Raw genomic sequence first — 22,074 nt, forward strand, 5'->3', positions numbered from 1 at the left:
CTGTGCTGTGGGAGGCTCAGAGCGCGGAGGCAGCCCGACACTCTGTGGTGCTCCGAGCTCCGCGCGCGCTCTCGTCTCATTCACGCTTCAGTGTGGCGGGAAAAACCCACAGAACCGCACCATGCTCTTTCTCCGGACCACATGCATCTTCGTCATTTTTATTCTTCCACTATCTGTAAGTACAGGGTCCAATTATGATAATTTTATGCATGTCGTTCTTAATTAGCCTATTAGAAGCATTGTGTGGAACTTCAGTTTTGGCTGAATAATTTCTGTTGCGGAGTATGGAAGTTTAAGACATGGCAAAAATCACAAAATTGTTTTATTTTTATGCGCTTAATTTTCTGTGGGCTTGGTTTGGCTCGAGTTTGATTGAGCTGAAGACGTGTTCCATTTGCAGTCAACAGGACAAGAAAAGCATCATTTTAAAAGGGGGAAAAATAAAAGATTTTCACCATCGCTGAAATGTCACAGTACAATACTAGAAGCAATGTGATAATTAGGACTATCCAAAATTTGCCCCAGAGAGCATGATTTTGCATCTCATAATTTGGCTGTGACAATCTGGATTGAATGACAAGCAGCTTGTGTCAACAAAGGAAGTGAGTCCAGCTGGAATAGCCTAATTTCGCCTAATTGTGAGTTACTTCTGCAGATTGCCAATAAAATATGCTTACTTGTTTATTTTTCAAGGTGCACTATGTAACTTTTCAAGGGGGCGGTCCTCCACCTGCTTGGATGGACTTACATGGACGTACAGCTGTCCCTGTAGCCTGGAATGTTCTACAGAATGGCATTATACATATCTGCATTTATACAATTACATGTGTTTTTATTGCTCAAAAATACCTTGATAAATACGCATTTTATTGTGAGTGTGCTTGCCCCTCCACAGACTGGTAAATTGACCTATGGTGGTGTCAGATGCTTGCCTACATGGAGCTAGGTACATTTAATGCTGTAAACGTTTCAAGTAAAGGTAACTTTTCCATGGAGCCAAGCAGGTGGGAAAGATACATAGTTAGATAGTTTGGGCCAATTACTTAACATTATATTTTCTACAAATATAGCTTTGAGAAAAATTTACACCAAAAATGTAAATCCATATTATAATGAATAGTGTGTGAACGGTAAACATTGAGGATGAGTGCAAATCATCTCTATACTAGGCTATTTATTTCTCAGCTCTGTGAAGTGCAAACAGGTGAGGCATAGAAAAATGAGCTTCACAAAAATAAAATGTCAACAGCTTCTACCATAGCTTATATCTTCCAACCACAGGAATCATACATCCACATATTGCCTTGAAAGAAATCATGTCCAAGTATTTTGCATCTCCATATTTCTTTTTTATAGCTATTCTCTAAACATGTATATAGAAAATTATCAAAGCCTTAGATTGAGCAAGGATGTATATTCAGTTTCACAATGGTGCAGACTAGATGGGTACAGGGGGTGTCGTCTGCTTGTGAAAATAGTAAGCAACATCTGCAAAGTGAGAGCCTTTTTGGGTGCTAGTTAGTGGATAATGGGTTTCACCTCTCAGAGAGTATTTTTACAGCACACTGCACAAGTCCAGAGAGCCCTTTGGCATTGCATTTAGTTTCACGGCTCATAGTACACTCACCTGAAATGCTATATTTTGATATTTTTGGTTTTGCCCTTTCCTGTGTGGGAGTTTATGCCACATAATACAAGCTGAAATGCACAAGCACGGTATGCTCGCTCTGTGAACATTCAGGTTTACCTCACCTGATGCTTAACCAGACACTGAATGCATAATTGAGTTAAGCTGCTCTAGAATACATACACATACATATGCACTAAAATGACTGCTTTTATGTTGTGTTGTCTGGCAGGTGAAAGAGGACAACACTCATTTTTCTTTGTGGCACTTATAAGAAGGACTATTATGCAAGTTGAGTTGTTACAGGCAGAAAAGGAGGCTACTTTATTGCTTTGCGTGAGTTTGAGTAAAGCTAAAATCTCCAAAACTACCTCTCCAGTCACTGTCGTCAGTTGTCGATATCAGAATTTGTTTATAAACTAGGATATTTTCAAATCTGTCAAGTGTTAAACAGGAAGACATGGGTAGGCCTATCACAATAACAAATTTTGAAGTACGATTGCTTAAAAATATATAGCTGATAAATGACAATACTGAAACTGACTTATGCCACTGACACAATAACCTTAAAGTAGAATTATCCCCCCAAAAATATTCCAAATGCACAATATGGTGCAATATACAATAAATAAATAGTGTAATGAAACACTTTAGTAGTTAGTTTGTATCTATAATGAATTATTGAAGTTATTTATTCAACCCTAAAGCTCATGTCTATTTGGAGAAAACAAGAAAAATAACTAAAAGTTCACCGCTAGTACTAAAAAAATGAACCCACGATAAAGACTAACCCCCAAAATTTATAGATCCATCTCCCTTATATTGAGTGATAAATCAATATACTAGCAGTAATTATTGTGACAGGTGTAGATATGTACTTCAATCAGATAAACTATTTAAATTTTTAATCTGGTAATGAACAATGGCAGTGAACACAGTATCGTAATGAACAAGAGGACAGCACACAGAGAGGCAGCTGTTTTGCCCGATAGTTGGTTGGGAGGGATGTTGCTGTATCAGATTTTAGCATTTGGTTATTGTGATGATTCATGAACACTTGACACCAAACAATAGAGAATTTGTTAATTTTTCAGTGTAGTCAATGTAACATTACAAAAAACTTAAATTTAAATAAGAAAACATTTCTCTACCATTTGTACACTTACAACAAACAAAAAAATCTTGAAAGTTGGAAAAAACACTCTTTTACTCCCACCTCCAGTGCATGATCACAATCATTGATTAATTGAATGATCTTGACATCCCTAATTGTTGGTATCCATTCTCACATTATTTTGCATCTTCAACATATGGGAGAGTTTTATAACCTCATCCACAATAATTAGGTTTATTTGGTTGCTATTTCTAATATGCTATTCTCTATTGACAAGGGTATACTAATAATGAAGGCAAAGCAATTAATGGATTGTCAGGAATCTATAATGTTATTCACTTCAAATTCTACACATGCCATTTAAATGCGCTTTGTTTTACAACATGATCCTTTAGTAAATAATTTCTTCATTTTTGTTGCCTGCTATTTTTATACTTTCTAACTCTCCTTACGTTTGTCTTCACTCAGGCTACATGCAACAACAAACATTATGATAATAAAGAAAATCAATGCACAGGGATGCTCCAACATTTCACAGAACCGTTCCAGGTGGATTTCTGTTTGGAAGCTTTAGCACACACACGCTGATTCTCTGTCATATATTTTTTCAGTGTTTTACTATTACACAATGTAGCCTTAACCTGGGGCTAATGAACACCGCTCAGTACAGTGCGATCCTTAGAGAGTGTCATTGTCCCATAGGATTCCAGTTCCTCAAGTTACTTTTCATTAATTTCTGCCGTTATGTTGTCACTGCTTCTTCTTAGGTCTTTGAAATAAGATCAAAGTAGCTTGCTATATCCAGGACAATATATATTGTAATAATAGCACCATTGTCTTTTTACTTGTTGGCGTTCTTCTCAATTTCTGATCTTTTTCATTACCATTCATCATCTCAATGCAGTATAATATAATCATGACCCGATGACAATAGATTGCCTATCCCCCCTAAACAGTTTGGTCTTGAGATTACTATCTGTGATGTAATTATCTTTTTTTTCTTTTTTTTTTACAACTAACTATCTGGAATCTGGAAACTTATACTAACTGCCTGGAATCTGGGACACTAACTATCTGAAACCAGTACATAAAGAAAAGAGAAACCCCTCTGCTACATCAGCGCATACAACAAAAACACAGTACAGACATAATCGACAAAACTAGCAACCGGGGAGGAGAGGGAATTGGAGTCGACCCCAAAATATAGAGAAGCAGCCTCTAGATCCTGCAGCCAGGGGGCACTGGATACAACAGACCCTGGTTCAGATGCCGTCACCATATACGCTTGTACTGTTCCCACTCCAGCCTCCAGCAGTGAAGTACAGCCCGACCTGGACACGCCCCCTCCTTAACTCCAAGTGCTAAGATTGGGGGCAAGATCAGCCCCATCATGTTTTGGTTTTGGGTCGAGCCAGCTGCACTCTTTTCACATCAGCTCTGACTGTCTCATTGTCTCAAGGTCTACACACCACCCTTTGTAAAGCTTCAAGTCTCTCAGAGATGTTATCCATACTGCGATATACTGAGATAAATATTACAATGTGATTCAGTGTGTTCTGTTTAATGCAGCTCCATGCTCAAACACAGGCACAGGCTGACTTTCATACTGGAACACTTTCATCATGCTCCAGTGATTGACAGAAGGATTTAGCCAATTAAAGTAAAGTGCGAACTAACATAAAGATAGGTGCCCATTACCCAACGCTAGCTCTATTAGGAAATAAAAGAATTATGTGCAGCTATTAAGATTTGAGCTAGACCTGTAAGATATATTGCAATCAAACTGAAATTGTAATAGTCTCAATTAGCTAATCACAAGGACTGATATTATTTAGCTAACATCATTCTCGTAGCAAACAACAGGTTAATTATGGTCTTATTATGTAAAAAACAAAACAAAACAAAAAAACAGCTAACCCTGTTGTTTAGGCCTTTACAAATATTTTCAAAAATGCATGGGATGCAGGCAAAATGCAATCTTGTATTAGTTTAGCAGTCCATATTTCACTCACGTCCCAAATGGTAATACTCCTAGACTTGTTTAAAACCAGATCTCACTATGAACAGAATACTACTAACAAAACAGAAATCGTAAACTGAATTGTAACCATGATGCTTATGAGAAATTAGATGTTTTTCCAAAATCATTCAGTCTGATTTTGAAATTATTTTGTGAATGAGACCGATGTGCAAAGTGCATTTAAATTTGCTTAGTCAGACTAACCAGTGAATCATTGCCCCCTTGGAGGTTTTTCTGTGGTGACCCTGACCTTGAAAAGCTCAAAGGAAAGATCTGTTATTGCAGTTAATTCAAAAATCATTCAGGTTCAATCCTTATTCTATCCAAACCTGTGAGCACAGATGAAACGACAGAAAAGCCTTTTTAAATATAAATCATATTATTGGACCCCATTATAATAAGTAATTTATACTTTATTCCTTAATGTTATAATCTATAACTAATGCTAGTAACATTACAGGCTATACACAGACTTCTGATTTGGTCTGTAGATGACTAAAAACTAAACGAAACAACTATGTATACAGAGAAGGAAAATTATAATCTTAATAAAACAATGTCAGCTAATAGAAATTTGGTTGACTAAGACACCACTGACCAGTTTGACTAAATGATTAAAGGACTACAGCCCTACTCCTGATGTACTCACAATATAATTAGTTTAGACATGTATAATGAAGACTCACCATGCTCAGTCACCCGTGCACGGCTCAGGGGGACTGATGCTGACGTCTGCCCTGACATCTAATACACTCCTTAAAGCTGAAAATGAGCTTGTAGGGACAGGATTAACTATGGCAGAAGTCAAGATTTAGACTTTTACAGATTGTTTTATTTCTGTTGAGGAAAAGGTTTGTGGCATTGTGAATCCAGCCTGCTTTTTAAGCTGCTGGCATTTCTGTCACCTGAAGCCCCTGAGGACAGTGCTGTTTCTGTGGAACAAAAATATCCACACCAGTGTTGTGCGCTGACTGTCAACCTTAACATTGGTCTGCTGTATTTGTTCACGGCATTTAATATTTTGCATCCTTGGATCTTAGATGCACGCTCAGTCTCAGTGAATCACTATTCACTCTGCCTGTATTTACAATAACTCAGTCACTTTTGATGGAAGATTGATTTGAATTACTCTGACTTAAATGTCAAGCCAAAGTTAAATGGAAATCTGCTCTGTATTTTCAGTCTCTGCTGGACAGCTCATTGAAGTGGTGGAATAGTTATTTAAGGCCTGTGCAATGGTTTGTGTCCTTTATAGCAAACCCACATCAATATCTGGGCTGAACGACTTTATATGAGAGAAACTTGATGAATGACAATGTTGAATAAAGCTCTCTGGTGTCAATGAAATGTGTCTTTAGTCCATTAGAACATATGGATTTCATAGTACCACTCTTTCAGCGCTGCTACAGTGATGTTGAAAAGACTCTGTCTCCATGTCTAGGCTTTGTCCACCCTTCACCCGGAGTGTGAATACATTTTTCAGCTTGCGAGAGATGAGCAGCACTGCCTTCAGTACGTCGCAGAACACACCAACAAAAGCAATAACGGTATGATTTCCAGCCACTGGGCTTCCTATTTACACCATGGTGTATTCAATTTTACTGCTGCACTTTTAGCCTCACACAAAAATGTCAAAATAAAACCAATATAAAGAAGATGAGTATGTTGTCTATTTACCATGTCTTGACACGCATTTGAATAATTTCTTTCAAAGGGTGTGTACCCATGTGGGATGCTGTTGTCTGCTGGCCTAATGCAGTCACCGGGGAAACCATCTACAGGGCCTGTCCTGCTGTCTTCTCACTCTTCAAAAATATCACAGGTGGCAAACTAAAACTAAATTCAAATAAAGAGGGGTCATCACGTAAAAGAAAGGATTAACACAAATAGATTTGTGCAATATAAAGTTGGGATTTCAATTTGTTTTTCGAGAGTGCAGTCTGCCCCTGATTTCTGTGTTGGTGGATTTGTAATGAGCTGGCCTCCACACAACTGGCATGCTATAGTTTCACAGGGCACTGAAATTTCATTATTCTTTGCTTGTTTTAGTAGATAGTCCAATGTTTAACTTGTTACCTCAGGGTCGGTTGGCCGTAACTGCACCAGTGGAGGGTGGTCCAAGCCATTCCCACCGTACCACATCGCCTGCACCGTGGAGGATGACCTCCTAGAGGTGAGCCCAGGAGAAAGTCAGGAAACACTTTCACAAGCGACATAATACTAGAAGCTGTTCACACACTTTGGTGGTAAGTGGGGCTGGAGTAACTAATGACCATAATGAATAATAAAAAAATACAGATTAATGAACATATAGATTAATGACAACTAATTAATGGGTTGCTAAGCTAATGGCAGTATTTATATTGTTTACAATGTCTCTTGATGATAGTCAGCTCCCTGTTTATAGGCGACATTTTGAGGATTTTTGACTATTCAAACCATTCTTATTGCTATGGCAACTTTACAAATTTTTGTTCACTGATACCCATGGGAGCATAGAAAGAGCCCTCAAATAACCCTTAAAGTTGTATTCATTTCACAAAGAAAAATAATATCCGCAGTTCAAAATTCACTGGAACATCAAGCTATTTTACCATAAACGAGCTCCCTCTGAATGCAAAGCAGCCAACAGGCCCATCAGGTAATTGGCACAATATTGTGTTTCACACAGAGAAAATGGAGCACTATCATACCAAGTAATTTTTTGTTCATAATTATCGTTGAAACAGTGTTTTATGCATTGCCGCACCCTTTTCTTTTGATTGTCATATAGAGCTATATTATATAGAGATATCCTTTTGGATTTCCAGGAAAATAAACATTGGAAATTAATGTTGTACTTGAGTAGGTTTTCATTTTAGAATGAGTATTTATTACAGTAGTGTATCAATTACAGTGAAAATATAAACTTCTTTTTCAGTCTTCTTTTGTGGTCGCCTTAAAAGTTAAAGCTATTCTGTCATTTTGGCATATTATATTCAACTGCCCTAGCATGTCACACAGCTTTGATATTTGATTCGAACAACCTTTTAAGCAAATACCTTTTTGATGTGCTTTCAGACCGAGCAGTCATATTTTGCCACTGTGAAGATCATCTACACCATTGGCTACAGTGTATCTCTGGCCGTGCTTGTTGTGGCTGTGCTTATTCTGATGCTGTTCAGGTTCGTATATATTATGCTTACAGATGGCCATTATTCAAATCAGGCTTAATTTACCAGAAGAAGATGATAACGCAAATTCCAGTACACTCAGTTAACAACCTTTGTAATAAATGTCAGAGGAGGCCAGTGATTAAAGGAACACAATGTGTGTTATCCTGATTTCTCTGTGTTTCAAGTGTTTTATGTTTGGCACACTAGTAGACCCCACACATCCACTCAATATTATACTTTCTGCTCAGTATGCAGTCCCATATGCTACTCTAAAGCACTTTGTTTATAACAGAAAGTCACAACTCATTTAAACATGCTTTTGTTTACTAAATTGACCTTTTAGGTGTATTGCATTTTTTATATTACGCAATGATGTCAGTCAGTGATTAATCTATGGGTAGAGGATGTCTCTTGAAAAAACAAAACATGATGTTCTGCCTAAAATCTTAGTTAATGTTGCATTAACAGCTATTTGACAAAATAAGGCAGTGTCATGAAACACTGAAGAAATCAGTCTGAAAACATTCCTTTATTTGGAGGCATATAATTTGCTGTGAGAGTACGTAAAACAGCCCTTTGTTAAACAATAGTGTTTATGTGTACTTCATTATGGATGCTGAGTGAGAATCAAACCTTGCTGCCTCATTTAGCAGGTGACAGAATGTCAAGAGTCCTTTGACCTCCTGATCCAGCTCTGGAGCTGAGAGACTCTTAATTAATACTAGGCCTTCTCGTGTGTTTAGATGATTGCATTATTAAGTCTTTTGGATAAACTTACAGATAAGGGAATGTTTACTGTCATTAATATTTTACAAAAGTGGGTTTAAACTACTCGACTTCTTCACAGGAAGCTGCATTGTGCCAGAAACTACATTCACATCCAGCTGTTCATCACATTTATCCTAAAGGCTGCTTCTGTATTTATAAAAGATGCTACTTTGTTCTCCAGTGAGGACACCAACCACTGTACCCTCTCCACAGTAAGATGAAACAGTCCTGTTCTTATTATTTAATTGCTGATTACCTTTAGCTTGGCACAGCTCTTTTCTTGTACTAACTCTAATTCCTTATTTTTTTCTCCCTTCTTTTGTTTAGTTTGCCTGTAAGGCTTCTGTCATTTTCTGCCATTACTGTGTAATGGCCAATTTCTTCTGGCTCCTGGTGGAGGCACTCTACCTCAATTCCCTGTTGCTCTCCTCGCTTTACCATAGCTGCTGCTGTATGTGGGGCTTCAGCTTGTTGGGATGGGGTGAGCAGTATCTGTATGTAAGAGAAAATAACTACAGACACATTAAAACATATTTGTTTCTATAAATTCCTATAACATATCATACATTAAAATACACAAGATTTTTTCAAATACTCAATCTTTTCAAACATTTTCATCCAATGCTGTCAGAACATGCACTGCATGTAATAAAATGTGTCATTTGTTTTAAGTGACCAATGTTTTCTATGCCTTTGTTCAGGAGTTCCCTTCATCTTTATTTCTCTGTGGATTGGATCTCGCATGTATTTCGAGGACACAGAGTTTGTATTAATCAAGACATGCTATCATGTCATTTTATTCTAAAGTAATCATCTTTTTTGTATGGTGTGTGTGAAACAGATGCTGGGACATCAATGAGGAATCACAGTTTTGGTGGATCATCAAGGGGCCTATTGTTGTGTCCATTGCGGTGAATAGACTCAATAAATTTTTATTAAACAAGATTACACCTTGTTAAGCAGATTTGTATTTTTACCGTTGATCATTTAAATGTGTTTTTATATTGATTTCCAATATAAAAACACATGTGTGTTTGACACTGCCCTAATGCCTGTGCTAATTTCACACTTCAGTGCTCACCGCCTTTATTATTAGCATGAGCTAGCAATGGTGATTATGTTTTGTTTTAGACCAGTCACACTCATGGAGATATTAACATTTCGTTGTTTACAACAGGTTAATTTTATGCTCTTCATGAACATCATCAGGATCCTAAATCAGAAACTCAATCCTCGTCTGATCCAGTTCAACAACTCCTCACAGTACAGGTAATCCTTTCGAGGACAAGGGTCAGGCACGTACTATGCACGTACACAACATGCTAATGAGAGGTTTTAAATATGCAACACACAATAGTAATAATGCATGGTCATGTCTTTACGCACTAGTACAAAAACATAATGGCTGTGTCCTGTTTAGTATGCCTGTATTTGAAAATGCTGTCTGGAATTATCCAATTACAGTTAACACCTGCTTGTTTAAAGGAGAGCAAATGTTACAAATTACAGTTTTATTTCTCTCAGTTTGCAAATCAAATATTCGCTAACTCTACTAAATATAACTTAAAACATCCAAACAACCTTATGTAACACTATATTTCAATCTATGATGAATATTTGATAAATATGTTAATCCAGGTCTTGTCAGAGTAAATGTGTACAAGAACGCTCTGCTTAATGAGATTATAGGTAGTGCTACTTGAATTAATTATACTGCATAGAAAAGGTAACCTCACTCAAAACCTCTGCTCTTATATTTAAATGATTTGAATATAGTTTATGCATCTTCTTCATCATTCAAGATGCATGTCAAATTAATGATTGTATACAATCATAAATAAGTTGGTGTGTTTGCTTACAATTAGGGATGGGCATGATTAGTCGATTAATCGATAATTGATCATTAAGAATTTCATCGATTACGTATATTTTTATCGACAAACCGAGTGTAGGTTGCTGTGCGTAGCGTGACCAAACAGGGGTCCGTACATGTAGCTCTCTGCACTCAGAAGGAGCGAGCAAACACAAACAGTCGGTCAGCCTGCAACGTACCGAAGTGCATATGCGTATTTAAAGAAGACTTGTACAAGAAATTCCACACTTTCCGGTCGGGACAAGTGTGAGTCCATGTGCACAGTGTACAAAGCAGCACATATGTTTCGGTGTCCAGTGGGAAAAAGCTTTACCAGGTGAGAGTCGCGCAATGTCGATGACGAGGAACCACCTCCCAGTCGCCGTACGGTGTCCTGGTTTTGACAAACGCAAATATGGTCACACTAACCTGTATTCCACTGACTCATGTCTTTTAATCCGACAGAAATTGACGGCATCAACGCACAAGAGCTGTAGTTTTATCTTCGCTGAGTTTATGCAAATTAGCGATGCGGTTTTAAGTTTCGTTTCTGTGAGAGTTGCGGAAAACTGAATTAAACACATTATAATAAACGGGCTGATGTGGCTCTAGAGTGGTTACGGTTTATTTGTCGTAAAAGTTGAATTTATTTATGCAGATTAGGAGTGCAGCTAGTAATAATAATGATGATCATTTTAATATAAAAACGTTAATGATCAATCGATAATCGATGGTTAATTCTCTCGACGATCGATTAAGAAAATTTCATCGAATGCCCATCCCTACTTACAATGAAAGTGCCTTGTCTCTTTCTTGTCTTATTTTGGGTACAGGCGTTTGACCAAGTCCACTCTTCTTCTCCTCCCATTGTTTGGGACTCACTACATGTTCTTCAACTTCCTGCCCGACTACTTCAGTGTCAATCTGCGTTTCTGTATTGAGCTCTGTCTAGGATCCTTTCAGGTACTGCTGCAAATACAGGCTACATTTAGAAAGCATAATGTAATAATATAATAAAATAACACTAAATACTTTCATAGTAAACAGTGTCCTTATGTTTACTTCTACAGATTGTTAGTGACACTTGTTCTTATTAACACTAAGACTTGTTGTCCCCCTTTTTTTATTGAATGTTCAATGCTCAGTGCATTGTGTTTCTTGTCTCTGATGTGTATAGCTGTGTGTATGTATGTTTTTTCCTGTGCCTATTGGCATGCTCATGTTTGTAAATGAGAATTGGTTCTCAAACATTTTATCTGGATGAATAAAGATTAAATAAAAATAAAAAAAACAGGATCTACCAACATGACTGAATGTATGGTTTGATGACTTCTGAATAAATTATTAATTCTTTCTTTGTTGCAGGGTCTCCTTGTAGCAATTCTCTACTGTTTTCTCAATCAAGAGGTCAGTACAAAACTTCATTCCCCATCACCTTAATTGTTTCTAGTTAATTGAATTAATAAAAGCCAATGTCAAATGTTGACATGGTCAAGCCAAGGAGAATGTTTTTATAGTGAGCTGTTGTGTCTGACAGGTTCAAAAGGAGATGCACATGCAGTGGCTGCGGTGGCACGAGAGAAGCTATGGTGTGGTGTCCCCTGCAGCCAAGTGCAGCCAAATGGACACACCTTTTTAGGACCTCAGGCTGTCAGTAAGTCCTGTAACATGTTTATTTCATCACCCTGTGCTTCTTCTTTCACATGGTAAAATTACAATATGTAGAGCTTTTATATCTCTACATAGTCAAAAAGTGCATTGCTGCATAGAAGCTATTGATAGCTGTATTTTTACTGTATTATTAGTTATTTGGACCATTTGACAACTGTAGAAAATTCAAGTCAAGTTTAAGACAGATAGATAGAGAGATAGAGAGATAGACAGATACTTTATTGATCACCAGAAGGGCAAAGTCAGGTCTTTCATCTTTAAGAAAAAAACAATGCAGCATAACATGAGAAGAGGTGGAGGAGAAAAAAAAAGAAACAACTCTAAGACCAAGGAGTTGATTCTAATGTGGGACCAGGACAAAAAAAAACACTTCCGTGACATAAGCACATACTGAAACACAGTACAACATGAAGACTTGACTTGCAAAAGGCGAGGGGAGTGGGAGGTGAAGTTACAGTGGAGTTAACTATCAATGCACACCTGCATAATTGTTATAAATATGTTATTTGTCTCATTTGTCTCTGTTTTTTGGCACACTGTTTAGACTGATGTAGCATTTGAAATATTACTGTTACAATAGAATTATTTAATATCTATTAAATAGTAATAAAATGTATATTGTAAATTAGAGCCCGACCGATATATCGGTTGGCCGATATTATCGGCTGATATGGGCAACTTTAGGCATATCGGCTATCGGCCGATATGCTTGCTGATAGGGGCCGATATTTCATGTGGGCATGTTATACCTCGTTATAAAGCTTAGACTCTCTACATTCTGTTGATTTAATCCAATTTACAGACAGATAAATGTCCTAATATGTGGCTCCACATCAGTATTTATCTACGGAGTCATTTGTCTGTGTGTGTCCGTACTGTCCCTGAACACACCACAGAGTCGCGTCACTCACGTGTGTTTGTTTACACCTGCAGACACAGATCCAAACACTGAGAATATATTCTTTTTACGGACAATTGGTTTGAGTCTGGATTAAAAGGACATTTATTAGTGCAGATTTGTGATGTGAGGAGGAGCCTGTATGAGCGGTGAGTGTTGGAAATATGTCGACTCTGAAGCTAGTTTTTGTCATTTGTTATGGGTTAGCTGCTGTAGCTCCCGCACATAAACAGACTGTTTTCTATTGGTCTGTTCTAAAGTGACTATATTGGCCGTATATTTGCTACTGGACCTGCACTGCGCTGTAAACAGACGTGTGAATTATGACATTTGCGCATATAATTAATTACCGCGGCGCGCACGTATTTACGGCTAAAGGCTAATAGCGCTACTTCCTTTACTAGTTATGGGTCCGTCGCGAACGAAATGACTCTTAGAACCGGCTCTTTGAAGGGAACGATGGGAGCCTGATCCTTATTGGGAGCCGTGTTTTCTCTTTCTCTCACTTTTTTTCTCTTCACGCCACGTGATTCGTGGTTTGACAGCGGCAGCGGCTAAAAACGAAACTTTGAGAAATTTGCGTGTATGTAGGATTAAAAAACAAACAAAACAAAAAACAAACAAAAAAACGAGCATATTTGACTGTAGTTTAGCATAAAATAAATAAGTCCCGGTTTAGTCCTTTTTCAGTCCTGGTTTAGACCTGGTTCAGTCCTGATTCAGTCCTGCTTGCAACAAAACAATCTGAAGAGCCACTTGGGAGCCAAAAGAACCAGCTGCTTTTAGTGAGCCGAGCCAAAAGAGCCGGTTCTCTAAAAAGAACTGGAATACCCATCACTAGTGTCTAGAATGTGATGCAAAAATGCCATTAAGCCAACCTACTGTCTGTAAATATGATGTAAAGAGGCAGAATAACAATAAATGTTGCCTAAATAAACCCAATTTAAAATCCACCAGAGCCAAACCTAAGTTTTTTAAACAATTCAACATTTACAGTGAATTTTTATATCACTAAATATATCGCCGATTATATCGGCTATCGGCAGCGCCAAACCCCATTATATCGGTTTCATATCGGCCACAGCAAAATCCATATCGGTCGGGCTCTATTGTAAATGCTTTAAATATTTAACACTGCTTAATAATGAATGGACCATGTGAGCTGACATTTTACTTCCTCTTCAGGTCAGGACTAAAGCTTATCCCAGTAACTTTGGGTCTTGGGTGTGTGGCCATTTTGATAGGCAGCCATACGAAGGGGTCATGTCTCACTGGGCGGAGTCTGTCCTCCTTGAGTTATTGTGGGTTCTCTCAGGTACTGCAGATTCCTTTAAAGACATGCTTTTGCTCAGTTAAAGATGGCTACTCTTAATTGCCCCTGAAGATTAAGTCAACATGAGCTAGAACCCTTCAGTTATGTTTCCGCTCTAAAACTACTCATAACTTGTTGAAGAGGAGACATTGTAGCGCTGTCTAGAAATTCTGGTGATTTGTAAATCCATGCAAAAGACTGATGCATAAAACATGACTAGCTTGCTCAGTGCAAAGATGTACAAAACATATCAGTATGTTAATAAATTGTGAAAATTACAAAATTTGTTTTGTATTATTTAACTCTGTAGGGCAGGTGTTTGTAAAGTCCTCTTAGGAATAGTACATTTACTTTTGGACAATTTGATTGTTCTTTTTACAACATAGTCTTCTTTATGACCTGGAGGTCAAGGTTTTATACTAGGGCATCTAAAGGCCTTTCATGGGCTGTCTCCTCCCTCTTTCTCCCTCCTCCTTCTTCCTCTCTCTCTTTCTCTGGGTAATTTGGGATTTGGGGAATGGGAAGTACAAAGTTAAACAGGATGTAGAGTCACTACTGCTGCATACAGCCCCCCACACTGACAGCAGACTGGAGTTCGCATTTGGAGAAGCGACCAAAGTTTGGTGACATCTTGAAAACTGTTTAACCTGCTGTGGAGATACATACGTCTGGGCCAGTAAATCCAAGAGGGGTGAGTTGATTCAATGCAGCTTTAACTGTTCAAGTTTTAAGGAAAAACTCTATGAGCCACATCTGTGTCTTTATTGAGTTGTTTAATGGAAACCATCCACAGAGCTGCAGACTTATTTTTTTAGCGTAACAATAAAAAAGATGGAAACCATCCACAGAGCTGCAGACTTATTTTTTAGCATGACATAACACATCATTTTTAGCGTGAATAAAAAAGATTAAATGTTTGCATTGAGAAGTCTTTCTGTAGCTGTTAAAGTGTTTCTATTGTTCCGAACAGACAGCCCATGGGCGAAGGTAATAACAGGGTGCTCTTCCCTCATTTGCCTGCCTGGACATGTTGCTACATTACTGCTGAGCATGAAGATTCTTTAATTAGGCCCACTCAGCTGTAATTGTTTCTGCTCTCAATAGTAATGAGGGGGCTCACGGTTCATCTCTGTTAAAACAGATTCTGGTGATGAATCACCTGTGGACTCTGCTATCAGCGCTGCTCCTGCTTGTGTCCTTCTGTCAGCCTTTGAGCCCCGAGGAGAATGAAGTCTTGAAGTCCCCCCACGTCTCCAAGAGCCTGGTCAGTGAAACTCTAAACACCCTGGGTCATGCACATTTGAATCATCCACTAAGAGTGTGTCGACACTTACACCTGGATCACATCAAACTGGATGTAGCTCCTCAATGACAACACTGCACACGGTTCTCGAGTACTGGCGCATTTATTAGCCTTAACAAATGCCGTAAAACTACAGGACACATAAAAGATATAATTAGACACTCCATATTTGCTAACACAGAAGTACCGATGAAATTAGCTACCTCGTGGCCGCCTGTCACATCGGAGATCTTTAAGAAAAGGAAATCTGCGCGATTGGCGCACTTTATATCTCGTGCAGCCGGTTAGCTGCTGTAGCTGCCGAAATCGTGGCTCTCGCTCTAATGATCTTTAGCATAAGAGGGCGTATGCGATCTACCTGTGGCCCGATATCAATTTCTCAAAGTCTCGTGACAATTGCGGTACCAAACCAAATGAAATTAATACAGTCATATATTTATATAAAGTAAAACATAATTTTCCTGTATGAATTGTAATCATTTTTAAACAAATTTTAACATAATAATTTTAACTTGTAATTTTCTTAAAGGTTGTATGGAGGATTTTTTTTTGTTTCAAATTGTCAATGATAGCATTATAGAGATGCAGTAGCCTTGTAATTATGATGACCAAAAAAAAGAGAATAAAAATTCATCAACTCTGGACGTGGTGGGGCTAAACATTTGCCAATAGATAACGACACTGCCTCGTTATCTGTTAGCTGACAGGCTGTCAATCAATCTCCCTACGTTTCTAGCGTAACTGACCTGCCTGCGCGCCGCCGGTACGTGGTTTACGTACGCCTGTCACGCAGTCCACAGACGCAAGCCGCACAGACGCTGTTTACTCCACCAACGCAACAGTTCTTAGCGGCTTTTTTTGACCTATATCTTCCTTGCAGTTAGCACAAAGTTTGTTGCAATGGCAGACAAGAATCCAGGAGCAGTTAGCCGCAAAAGAAAGTCCGTTTTTGAGATTGCTGAAAGAAGAAAAGGGGAAAAGCAGCGAAGCCAAACTAAGGTGATTCTTGAAGATTCATTCCAGCGATGGCGCGACTGAAGCAGACGCAGGGTCTAAAGACTGACGCATTGGTCGCCAAATTACTCCTGGACAGGTCACTTCTGCTTATTATGAAAACGTACTGTATTTCCAAGAACTAGTCAAACGTTTTTCAGGACACGAAAGTGATATCCTATGTCTGAAAACGTAATTTTCAAGGCAAAGAAAGAGTCCGCTTGCTGCTGCGTGTTGTAGCTAGTTCATTCGCACGGAATCTCCGCACAACCTTCTCTGCACCCCTTTCCTGCTCCTCTCCCCGCTGCCCGATCCGCTCTTCCCCCTGCTCCTCACTTCTCCGGGCACGGAATCTCCGCGCACCGCTCCCCTCTCCTCTCTCCTCTCCCTGCTCCCTGCTCTGCTCTTCTTTCTACTCCTCACTTCTCGTCCGCGCACGAAATGTCCGCGCACCCGCTCCCCCCGCTCCTCACTTCTCTGCCTTGCCTAACCAACACTGTAGTTAGTTGTTTACAAGTCATGTGCAGCGCACCGGCTGTAAACAAACCTGTTTCTGGCGTAAGGAGGAGGCGGGAGGAGGCGTTTCTACGTTGGGAGCTGTAGGGGAGGTGGGGTGGTTTCACGCATGCGCAACATTTGAAAAAGGACAAACAGTCGCTGGATTTCTCGTTCCTTGGAAAATCCTCTATACAACCTTTAAATCAAAATGAACTTGTTTTGCATAATGCATTTTAATGACACTTACACTGGAACAAAATTAGGACTAATTTGGAATGAATCCAGGTCTAAACGAGGCCTGGAACAGGACCTAATGAGTAATGAGGACAAGTGTGAACACACCTTAAAGCAGTGCATCTTCATCTGCAACTTTCAAATGTCTGGATGCTTTTCTTTTTAGTTGGTCGACAATGTTATTGGAAATACTAGTGAAACTACAAGCCGAACACCTACCACTTGTAAGTTATTTTAACCATGTACCTTTGATTCTTTGAGATTGTCTAATGAATAATGTTTTATTTATTATTAGCTCCTCTTTGGAACACAACAATGACTGCAGTTCAGCAATCCACTTCAGCATTTTACTGTCCAGGAAACCAAATCCCTCTGAAGAACAGCACAGAGTGTGGCTGTCCACTCCACCTGGTGAAGGACAAGGATAACTGCTCCTGTCCGCTAGGCTTTACTATGGTGAAAGATCTGGTGGAGATGGAATGTAAAGGTAGGCCTTTACTTCTGTGCATTTCATATATCTTTTCAATATCCCAGATTGATGTTCTCAATGAGTACTCTACCAACTATTATACCAAAATGTAATACCATAGATATTCAGTGGCGTTTATTAAATAGACCTTCCTTTAGACCATGGAGTAAAATTAGCCTAGTAAAGAAATTAGTTTTGCTCTGTCTGTTATGTTGTGTGAAATGGACAGATGTGGATGAGTGCAGTGAAGAGGCATCTGGCCTGTGTGGTCCCAGTGCCATCTGCAGTAACACCCCTGGGTCATACTCCTGTAGTTGTCTTCGTGGTTACTTGATGGGAGCATCAGGATGCCAAGGTCTGTCTGTTTTGTGAATGGTAATATTACATTAGTGTATCTGTCATCTTGTTTATTGAAATGCAGATATTTGTTTCTAATGCAGACATAGATGAATGTGAACTGGCTAGAGTGATGGGACTGCAGGCCTGCCAGGGCAATGCTGAGTGCAAAAACACTATTGGTTCTTTCACCTGTTTGTGCCCTTTGGGCTATATAATGGATGTAAATGGAAAAGTCTGTGTTGGTAAGAGATCACTATGGGATCTGCCCATCCATTGTTTGTGTAAAATAGAGTGTTAACATTTAAAAAATGCCTTTATAAACTAGTTTAGCAGTTTATGGATTTGTACATTTCAAAATCAACAGAATGTTAATTTTAGATAATTGAGATAATCAATTTAGATAATGAATTTGTTAATGTAGTTAATGATAGTTAACTTCTAATATTTTATTATCATTAGTTGATAAATACAACTTAACTTAAAGTAGACCTACTTGTATTAGTCAAAATGTTAAACGTTTTATAGGATTGAGAGGGCCTACATTGATTGTAAAATCTTAAATGTTTCATGTGGATATGTCTCACAGATGTAGATGAGTGCAGCTTTGAAGACCAGTGTCATCGTGAGTTTGGAAACACCTGTTTGAACACTCCAGGCAGCTTCCTGTGCCAGTGCAGGCCAGGCTTCAGAGCAGAGCACCTCGCATGTGTTGGTCAGTCAGCTAAAAGCTGTAGAAACCCTGTTTTAACTTGTGCATCATGCCTGCTTGCTTTGCATATTTGTGGCTTTTCTCTCCTTTCTTGTTGAACTGTAATGTCTTTTATTTATGCCAAAATCTGAGTGTGTGTTTGAGTAATGTGTTGCTCTTAATGCGTCTCTGTTTTTATGCGCTATGTTTGCCACACCTGCTTCTGAATGCATTTTACTGTAGGTCCAGTGTGCCCAAACTACACTGTATGTCAAGGTATGAAAAACTATTCTTGTTTCAAATTGTGCCTTTTTGCTGGTTTTCTTTCAGGAAAATAATTATCCATTAGATAATCTTGAACCCTCAGATCAGTATTTTTTTATTTGTTAATTTTTAAGACAATTTGTTGGTTTGTTAGTTTGTGTTTCCATGAAATTCATATCATATTTTATATCAAATACTCAGATTTGGCCAGATACATATTTAAAAGTAATTTGAAAGCATTTTTGGCTTCCCACATGTGTGTGTCCCAGATGTGGATGAGTGTGAGGAGAGTCCCGAGGTGTGTGCTGGTCAGGGCGTGTGTGAAAACTCACTCGGGAGCTACAAGTGTGTTTGTCAACCAGGTTACCACGGAAACGGCACACACTGCGAAGGTACGTAATTAGTACCTCTCTCAATGGAAAACTGTGCATCCCGTGTGCTGGGTCACCTTCCTCATGTGTTTTAATGTGGCCTGTTGTTTTGTATCAAGATACATCACCTTTGGTGATTTGTTTTCACCTGTGTTTGAGGAAAAAGTAATTAGTAGCAGTAGAAACATTCATTAGTATTTAGTAGTCTGAATAGCTCTCCCAATCAGTTATTACTATTATTTTATTATTTTACAAAGGAACATCATAAAAAAACCTATTCATTTCTGTTGTGTCTCACTGTTTGTTTGTTACCGCAAGAAGCAAAGGGGAGTTGGTAGTTCTAGCACTGTCTCCTGTAATGATAAACATATTAATAGTTTAATTTGTGCAAGAGAAATGTAGTAAATTTACCTCAGATGTTAACAGGTAACTTCTAGTAAATGGACAACTTTGTTTTAAGAATTTTTTTTTTCCTCAGATAAAAATGAGTGCTTGTCCGGTGACAATGACTGTGACACCAATGCTCGCTGTGGAAACATTATCGGTTCTTATTTCTGCCAGTGCTATCAGGGCTTTAATGGAGATGGACACTCCTGTTTTGGTGTGTGAACAGCAAATACATGAGGTGTATGTGCTAAAGCACACCAGTACAAAACACTGAATCTGCCTTTGTTTTATTACAGATGTTGATGAGTGTGCAGTGAACAATGGCCAGTGTGCACACAACTGCACTAATGAATCCGGAAGTTACCACTGTCAGTGTGCTTCAGGGTACCAACTCGACAAAGATAGACATAACTGTACAGGTAATTCTGCCTTGTGGTAGGTGCAGCAAATTATCAGCTCATCTAATTCAGTAAACAATTTTTATTCTAGCTTTGACTATTTAAATAAATATAACCCAATAATTTAAGATACAGTCATCTTAGAAGATGAAAGTGTTCTTTCTAACTGTATTAGATGTACAGCTTAGATTGTGGACCGTGTAGACCTTATATCTTGTGCCACAAACCTGATGAAGTGTTTCTGGTCTCTCAGATGTGGATGAGTGTTTGGCCCTCAATGGAACTTGTGCACATGGTTGTATTAACACACAGGGATCTTATGAATGCTCCTGCAGGCCTGGATACCAGCTGCACATCGACGGCTCCACCTGTGTGGGTCAGTCACACTGACTCCATCTCACTCTTCATACATTTTCAGTCTCTAAATAAACAGTGCTCTGCCAATAATGGGTTTGATGCCAAACCAGTACATTTAATGCATGTAATGCTCCAGCTAGCATTTAAATGTGTGCAGATTTGTTAATGTATATTTTTGGCTGTGCATTCAGACATTGATGAATGTAAACTCCAAAATGGAGGCTGCTCTCACATCTGTACCAACTCTCCTGGAGGACACACCTGTCAGTGTCCATTTCCGCTACTTTTGCACACAGATAACCTCACATGCATGAGTAAGTCAAAGCAGTATGTTACAGTCTTGTTATCTTTTATTCATTATTAATTGAATAATTGTCTGGGCAGATGTAACATCGTGCAAGTGGAGAAATGGTGGCTGTGAGCACGTGTGCTCTGTGAGGGCCGATGGACAGATCCAATGCCGTTGTAGAGAGGGCTGGAAACTGGACTCAGATCTTTGGGGCTGTTTGGGTAATAGAGACTAGCTCTTTCTCTGTTTTCCAAGTGTCAGTTTATTGAAACTTAAAGTTTCAGTTACATCTAAAATTATATGACATGTTTGTGGATAATTCATAACTGCCCTTTAATGTAATCCTCTTATAGTCTTAGCAACAAAAGGAAGATAAATGTTATGTTTGAACAGTTAATGAAGCAGAAGATTAGCTACTGTTACGTAACTCCTATTTGATTTATTGTAGATGTTAATGAGTGCGGGGACTTCACAAATGGAGGCTGCGAGCAGTGTGTGTAAATCATCCTGGTGGCTTCAACTGCTCATGCAGAGAAGGCTACACTGTAAGAACAGACTACCCCACAAAGTGTCAACGTGAGTGGGAACAATTCACATTATCTTTCTCCACATGATTATTTATATGTGTTTTTGTATTTCAGCCTTGTGTGATCCTCCTTGTCAAAATTATGGCATATGTGTAGCCCCAAATAGCTGTGATTGTCCACCAGGTTATCCAGGACCTGGCTGCTCGGGTAAATGGTCTTCTCTTTGTGACAGATTGATTTATGCTTGAATTGATTTCTTAAGAAGCTATTCTGTTTTCTTTTATATACCTGTGAACGATTTTATACAATGAAAGATGATTGAGTTTAATAGCACAGTGGGTCCTGTAACTTCTGTTAAAATGTGGTCATATGTTTCAGCCATGTGCTCCCCCCCTTGTGCACATGGGGGCAGCTGTATGAGGTGGAACAAATGCTTGTGTCCAGCAGGCTGGACTGGAGTAGGCTGCCACACAGGTAACAAGTAAACACACAGGAAATGTATGTAAAGATAAAATGCTTATCATGTCAATGCAGTGTGTA

The 22,074-nt window shown here is 38.8% G+C and overlaps 3 protein-coding genes across 3 annotated transcripts in view; 2 read left to right on the plus strand and 1 right to left on the minus strand.

Annotated features, from left to right (window-relative positions):
* Window positions 1-121: 121 nt before the first annotated feature.
* ghrhrl (growth hormone releasing hormone receptor, like) lies at window positions 122-12,175 on the plus strand. Its single transcript, XM_020933234.2, has 13 exons — window positions 122-175; window positions 6,203-6,308; window positions 6,476-6,583; window positions 6,843-6,934; window positions 7,822-7,925; window positions 8,764-8,896; window positions 9,012-9,165; window positions 9,386-9,446; window positions 9,526-9,595; window positions 9,862-9,953; window positions 11,370-11,499; window positions 11,902-11,943; window positions 12,074-12,175. Exons 1-13 carry the CDS (start codon window positions 122-124, stop codon window positions 12,173-12,175), a joined length of 1,248 nt encoding a protein of 415 aa, XP_020788893.1.
* Window positions 8,044-22,074, minus strand: part of LOC129412077 (LIM/homeobox protein Lhx8-like) — a 121,888-nt gene continuing 107,857 nt past the window's right edge. Inside the window, 1 exon segment of the mRNA XM_055165041.1 lies at window positions 8,044-8,055. The gene's annotated coding sequence lies outside the window, so the exon portion shown is untranslated.
* Window positions 14,553-21,694, plus strand: LOC110167765 (fibulin-1-like). The gene is made up of 15 exons (XM_055164789.1): window positions 14,553-15,108; window positions 15,559-15,681; window positions 17,612-17,669; window positions 17,741-17,932; window positions 18,144-18,269; window positions 18,355-18,495; window positions 18,840-18,965; window positions 19,475-19,597; window positions 20,055-20,177; window positions 20,260-20,382; window positions 20,615-20,737; window positions 20,910-21,032; window positions 21,103-21,228; window positions 21,456-21,552; window positions 21,649-21,694. Exons 2-14 carry the CDS (start codon window positions 15,568-15,570, stop codon window positions 21,506-21,508), a joined length of 1,551 nt encoding a protein of 516 aa, XP_055020764.1. The 5' UTR covers window positions 14,553-15,108; window positions 15,559-15,567; the 3' UTR covers window positions 21,509-21,552; window positions 21,649-21,694.

This window comes from Boleophthalmus pectinirostris, unplaced genomic scaffold (genome assembly GCF_026225935.1).
Source record: "Boleophthalmus pectinirostris isolate CB_2022bp ecotype Guang Dong unplaced genomic scaffold, ASM2622593v1 HiC_scaffold_7, whole genome shotgun sequence".
Taxonomy (NCBI): Eukaryota; Metazoa; Chordata; class Actinopteri; order Gobiiformes; family Gobiidae; genus Boleophthalmus; species Boleophthalmus pectinirostris.